Raw genomic sequence first — 6,702 nt, 5'->3', positions numbered from 1 at the left:
GCCGCAGGCGGCGGGCGGCGCGGGCGGGCTGCGCTCCGCCAACACGCGGGAGCTCTCCAAGGTGGTCTTCAACAACCGCAGCCCCCGCTCCGTGCTCCCCGTGTGGCTGGACTTCGAGGGCAGGCCGCGCTACTACCCGGTGCTGCAGCCGCGCACCGGCCGCGTCATGCACAGCTACCGCGGTGGGTGCGGGGCGCCGCGCGGGGCGGGGGGAGGCGCGGGGGGGCCGCGGCCGCCTCCCCCCTGAGGCGGGAGGGAGGGAGGGAGGGAGGGAGGCGCTGAGGCGCCGGGCGGCCTCGGAGCCGCCTTCAGCGCCGCCCTCGCGCCCCCCCGCCGCAGGCCACCTCTGGCTGTTCCGCGACGCGGGGACGAACGACGCGCTGCTCGTCAACCGGCAGGAGCTGTTCGTCGCCGCTCCCGACGTGAGCAAAGCGGACATCACGCTGCCAGGTAAAGCGCTTCGCCCTCGCCTCGCCCGCCCCGCTGCGAGGGCCCCGTGCTGGGTCAGGTGCTCAGTGCTTCGTGAAACCTGTCGGCGTGGCAGGAGCAGACCGCGAGGGTTTCGGGAACCAGGCCGCTGCTTTCTTTCGAATAGAGCCACTGATAGATCGTTCATTTTTAAGATTTCCTCTCATTTCTGATGGGTTTCGTTGGATGCCTCATGGCAGCCAATAGCACGTTCTTTTCCTCTCTTTCCCATAACCCTAGTGTGGCGTGAATAGCTCTGCCACGCTTTATCTTCTCTGTATTTCCTGATGTACTGGACAAAGTAACATCTGAGCCAGAGTGTTTCCGGTAGCAGCCTGGTGCCAGTCTCAGGGTGAGTTTTGTTTTGTTTTGTTTTTTTACCTCAGTGTTCACCCTGAAGGAGAGATGTCTCCAGGTTGTTCGCAGTCTGGTCAGACCGATGGACTACAGGAAACTGGACATTGTTCGATCGTTATATGAAGAGCTGGAAGATCATCCTGATATTAAGAAGGATCTTCTGCGGCTTTCTCTGGAGAGAAGTGAAACATTAAGGAAGGGAGTTTCAGAATAAAATGGATGTTGTTCATTCCAGACTCTTTAAATGGCAAACCACTGAGTTTAAGCAGGAGTAACCACCCTGAAACGAGCCGAGAGCTGATGTCTGTATTTCATGTTCTGAAACATACACTCAGTTAGTGAAGGTATACGAAACTTGTTATGACGGTAAGTCAGGTCCAAAAGACTAAACACCATGTAAACATATGCCAAGTTCATGATGGTTCAGTTCTGCTCTTAGTTATGCGTATTGCAGACCTGTGACTCTAGAGGCCTTGCGTGGATGAAACTCAGAGAAGAATTTTAACTTGGTCTATTTCAGAACATGCCATAGTGATTTAAGATCAGGTCACCTATTTAGCGAATATGCATACAGATCAACTTTCTCTGCTTTAGAAAGTAAATTACACCAAGGATTAGTTTAATCCAAACTCTAATCATTGTAAGTGGCAGAATAACAGCAGTTTTGGTCAAATAGTTTGATTTTGGTGGAATTCCACTTTTTCGCACTTAGGCTAAATTTGCCTCTGATTCAGAAAGTGTGAGGGATGTTTGTTTATATTTGTGAGAGCTTGCACCACCTTCTGAGGGCCTGACCGGAAACTTTATGTTGATGGAAAGATGAAGTGTGTAAAAGCTTGGGGTTTTCTGCCTCTTTCCTTTCCATTTATAAACCCATGTCCTAGTAACACCTTGAGGTTGACAAATTTTTACACAGATCATACTTGTAATGCCTTATTTGTCCTTCATTATTGGATTCTTCACTGGTTTGTCTCAGGGTGATTCAACCTGGTCAGCCACATTGGCTGTATCCTAGTTTTGGGGCGCCTTTCCCCTCTGCACCTCCACGCCTGCTCCTCCAGCTTCCCATACGGCTGTAGGAGGTAGCATTCACAGAAGGTAGATGCTTTGAGCCCTGCCTCTCCCCCCACAGCAATGCAGTAGCCATGGTTCAAGTCCTAAGGGGAGGCTTTTTTAGGGAGCATGAGCCACTTAAGTTGCTAGTGCCTCCTAAGGAACAGACAGGAGGCTGTATCAGCTCATCCGAGCCTATTGCTCGATCCAGCTCACAAATTGATATACGCTTTATTTCAGGCAGGCTGGATGAGCAAAGAAAAAGTTTCTTTGACTATATCCTGTTCCCCTCATTCCTCAACGAGAATGTGTATTTGTGTGAATGTACACATGCAATTCAAAGCAGCATTGTTTTTAGCAGATGTATGAATTGTCTACCAAGCAAAAGATGTAGTGCTGTGCCATGTGAGAAGCAGACTGATGCAAGATTATAGCAGATTGTTTGTGGCATATGTTTCTTTCCATTCTAAACATTCTAAACATTCTAAGAACGCAGCTGTGAAACTAAATGACTGACAATATCAACCTATTCTGTTAAGTATGAATTGTCTCCACTTTTTGTACACTTGTTTTTCTTAAAATGAAATGTGCGAACTGATCTTTGTTTGTCATAAAATGTAAATCCACACTAACTTTTTGACTCTCTTCTGTAATTCTGTCAAGTAACTTCACAGTACTTGTAACTGTACGCTTGTTTTCCTGAAGTCCCCTTAAAAGTCATTTTAGTCGTTTAGCATCTTGTTGCTGCGGGACTGCACGTAGGTGACACTAAACCGTTATCACAGTTTAGGTAGCGTCTGTGCTTAAATGTAGCTGCATAAGAATTTCCACTGTTGTGGCCTTTTGCAGGTCTGCTTCAGCAACAAGCAAGCGGTTGCAGGATTCAGGAGCAGAGGTCAGTAAGTCATCGAGCTCCTAGGAGTCCTTTGGTCAGAGTGTACTGAGCTGGGCCCTGACAGGCGCAGTCCTACAAATACTTGAGGGAGACATTTCTCTCCCAATGTCCTTGTGATACTGCGCTTTCCGATTAACATATCGGTTTTGTCATCCAATTATACAAAACTGCCCTGCTTGACTCTGGTAGCTTTTCTTTTAACCTAGCAACTATTTGGTCTTAGGTTTTAACACACTTGTACATATTACAAACAGTCTTTATGTTTCTGATTTAGGTGGGGTCTGTGATCTCTTCTGCAGCTCATTAGCATTATTTTAATTTACTCCACTAGTCTGTGACTTTTTCCAGCATATAGCCAGTTGGCAATACTTTAGTACAACATTGATGACCACCAATGCATCAAATTCCTTGGGTTCCTGAATGCTAGAGGGCAGAAAAACATACTGATGTATCTGTGACTGGCCAAAAACAAATGTGAAAGCTCCCTCCTGATCTCATTACTCATAGGAGTGTCCTGTCCTTGCTTAACTTGTAGATAGGTCTGCTGAATTCCCAGGCAACTCACGTACTTCGCTGAAGAGCAGCTCCTGCTAGGCGATGATTAGTTGTGGGTGCCCGATGTTAATTTGCTGTGGTTCAGCCCAGTTTATAAGGAAAGTTTTCTGTCCGTTCTGTTGAAGATGGACTGAGAATAGCTGTGTTACTGTGTAGAAATGAACCAAAGATCCGCCAGAGCACAGAGAGCCCGACTGACGCGGGTACACCCAAAGCAGGGAGCACTGGATTGTTTACCCGGTTTAAATTAAACAGTCACTGAGTAAAATGCAGAAGCAGTTGTCAGGGTAGAGACCGTTCCTCAGCTATATGCTGTAAGCTGCAGCAACGCATCTACATGATCTCTCTACCTTGTTTCCCCCACCAATTCGTGTTTTAAGAGTGAAACTGATTTAATTCTTCGGAAGACTCTGCACGTTTACCCACAGAATCCCAAGCAGAAGAAGGCATTTCCTTGAATCCTTGAGGAATATAAGTCCCAAGAGAGGAGATCCAAAAACTACTTAATTTCTTTAGTTCTAGTATTTCATCCCATCATTCTAGATCCCATTCTGATGTGGCAAATGCCTCCCTCACAATAAAGAGAGGCTGGACACCCACTTTCGGCTGTCACAAAGTTAGGCACTGTAGCATCTCATTTCTAGCAACCAAAGTCCTTTATTTGGACCTAGTTTAATAACTTTATACCCTTTCACCCTGCAGACCTCTGACTCCCTTTGGTGAAGCCAATATGAGAACATACTTCATTTTGTAGAATAACAAATCTTCTGGTGAATAATTAATATATATTTATAGTGAGACAATTAATGTCTGAAATTTATATTTTCTGTAGATAAGATAACAAAGAAAATTCTGTTCCCATTTTGCAGAGGAAATGGAGTTTTCCAAAGTCATACAAGAAGTCTATGGGAGAAGAAGGGACTGAACACATATACAAGGTCCAGTGTGGAGTCCTACCCACACAGCTGTCTTCTCTGTTCCTCCCACAGCTGCTTTCTTTTCTTGTAATGTGGATGCATTTTCTTGTTATATGAATTCTATAAGAACTTAGCTTTTTAGCTCTCACCTGTTTGTTCATCTGAAGAGCCAATTTTTATATTGACAAACCACGGAATTTTTTTTCCCCACATGCTAGCTTTAAAAAGATAGCAACTTCCTCTGCAAAGTGACAAACAAGTACAAACATGTCTCACGTATAATGGACAAGGTTTTGTTTTTACAGACCGGTGAGTCACACCTGGTGTCATACTCGAGCTACTTGCCACAGTCTGACGGTATTGTCATAGGTGTTGCTGGTTCTGTCTGTCATTTTAACCAAGGTGGTAGTGATTTTGAGTCTGTTAAATAACACCATCCTTTAAATGGGCTAGTCGTAAAAGTCAAACCATCCAATGCTCACAAGACCCCACCGTGGACTAGTTCAGTGAGTAATAACACTAGCTCTGTATTTTATTTTTTGTATTTAGAGGCATCCTGGCATAAAAACAATTTGATTACACATTGTCATTGGAATTGCAAATGTGATTGTTCATAATATTTCTCATACCATTTGGTTTTCATTCTTCTGCTAAACACTTGGCTTGAGTATTTAATCAACATGAAAGGCACTGACAGACACAAGCAATTGGCAGAAAAGCCGGTTCCAGTGGAAGCATTAGCTTTCAGAGCAGGTGCCTAAATGCTAAACTGAGAATTTATGGTCATTAAAAAAACCCTACTGATAAAATAAAATAAAATAAAACCTTTATGTGGAGTTATAATGGTGTTTTGGAAAGACAGGCAAACTTATGGAGAAATCATCAACATACACAGGAAAGTATTTTTCCTTCTGTTTTGGAATGCTCCTCTACGTGAGAGTAAAGAGACGAGAGAAAACCCCAGCCAGCTCTAACACATGAAGATCTAAAAATGGAGCCTCCCTTCTTTCAGTCATTCAGCCAGATTAGTAATGAGTGAAAGTTGTAATTTAGTTGTGTCTACTACATTAAAAAATGTGGGTAGTTTTCAGTCCAAATCATAGCTCTGCCTCACTAAAATCCAGCTGAAACTGTGACAGTCCCCAGAGAAGCACAAATGTGAGCGAGGGAAGCGAGGGCCAGAACTGGAAGTTCCAGCTTAACGCAATCGGTGAGTGCGGTGCGGTGGGAAAGAGAGAGTGCGGCATCTGCAGGAAGCGGCAGCGTCACAGGTGAGGGTGAAAAACGCTAGAGAAATGACAAATTCTTTATGTTAACTGTTCAAGAGCTTGAGAGCACACTGCAGTCCAGAGTCCGGTCTAGTACGTCGTGATTTGGAGGTGAAGGCTACAGAACATGGATATATAGGATAATTCTAGTTTCAGTGTGAAAAGGTAATTTTCAGTTTCCATGTAAAACCCTTTATTGCATAAAATGGTTAGTGCCAAACTGAAGCCCTACTCACAGCTAGAGGCATTTTTAAGCAATAGCGGACAAACTATTTCCTTTTTTTTTCTCATTTTCCCACAAGGCAGAGTCTAAAAGGTCTCACGCAGTTAATCCAGGACCCAAGGGGCAGAAGTGTGTCATTTCCAGCCTTTGTCCAGTTCTTTGCAACACCGATTTCTCTCTCATTTTATGTGACCTTAGAAGGAGTTCTGCTCATCTCTCTGTGGCATACAATTTCAGTATGTGTGAGAGGGAAAGCGAGCAGGGAAAAAGGAGCAAAATAAAATAGCTTTAACTATTATTATCGTAATACTTTCAAAACACCTGTCATGAGTCATTAAAATAATAATACATTCTGGACTTTGTTGTGGTTGTTGTTGTTGTTGTTGTCTATCTTTTAACCCTGCACCTACATCAGTATCATATTTTTCACCTTTCCTTGCCACAATGGGGCAAGAAATGAATTGTTACTTTAATGGCACCTGAAGGGTTCATGATTTCTGGGGAAGATGCGTAGCTAAGAAGCACAGATATCTTCCAAAGTTTGAAAGCTTAATGCTGTAATCATAGGAATTGGCTATATTATAAAATATATGCAAACTATAAAGGAAAGATAAATTAAAAGCTCTCAGAATTTACAGTAGTGTTTACTGGGGCTAAATAGAAAGAGAAGAGAAGGAGGAATGGGCTGAAGTCTCGTATTGCAGGCTGTCGCGTGATGGCAGAGGCAGGGCTGCAGGGCTCTCTGCAAGCAGATCATTTTGCCATCAGTGTCTGCAACCTGCACGGTGGCAGATTAATTAATTATAAACGCTCCAAGTGCAGAGCTGCATCAGAGGCAGATTAAATGCGAAATACAAAAAAGGACCGAAAAGTCAGGCAGGTCGTGCTGGACCCTGAACGCACGTCTCGGAGCTGATCCCCGGCTGCCAAGGCGCGAGCCCCGGCGGCGGCCCCGCCCCCCCCCGG

At 44.6% G+C, this 6,702-nt stretch overlaps 1 protein-coding gene and 1 long non-coding RNA gene across 2 annotated transcripts in view; both read left to right on the top strand.

Annotated features, from left to right (window-relative positions):
* Position 1: 1 nt before the first annotated feature.
* Positions 2–6,702, top strand: part of IRAK2 (interleukin 1 receptor associated kinase 2) — a gene marked incomplete at its 5' end in the record, with an annotated part of 23,926 nt that continues 17,225 nt past the window's right edge. The window contains one exon of the mRNA XM_026074998.1: positions 2–182. Coding sequence (XP_025930783.1) covers positions 2–182 — 181 coding nt within the window. The remainder of the gene's footprint in view (positions 183–6,702) is intronic.
* Positions 1,043–6,086, top strand: LOC112970459. The gene is made up of 3 exons (XR_003255012.1): positions 1,043–2,773; positions 4,198–5,455; positions 5,571–6,086. It is a non-coding gene; the product is annotated as an uncharacterized LOC112970459 (long non-coding RNA).

The sequence above is a fragment of the Apteryx rowi genome, unplaced genomic scaffold, assembly GCF_003343035.1.
Source record: "Apteryx rowi isolate R43461 unplaced genomic scaffold, aptRow1 scaffold_4, whole genome shotgun sequence".
NCBI classification, from domain to species: domain Eukaryota; kingdom Metazoa; phylum Chordata; class Aves; order Apterygiformes; family Apterygidae; genus Apteryx; species Apteryx rowi.
The sequence above is the reverse complement of the archived record's forward strand: the minus strand, read 5'-3'. Positions and strand labels throughout refer to the sequence as shown.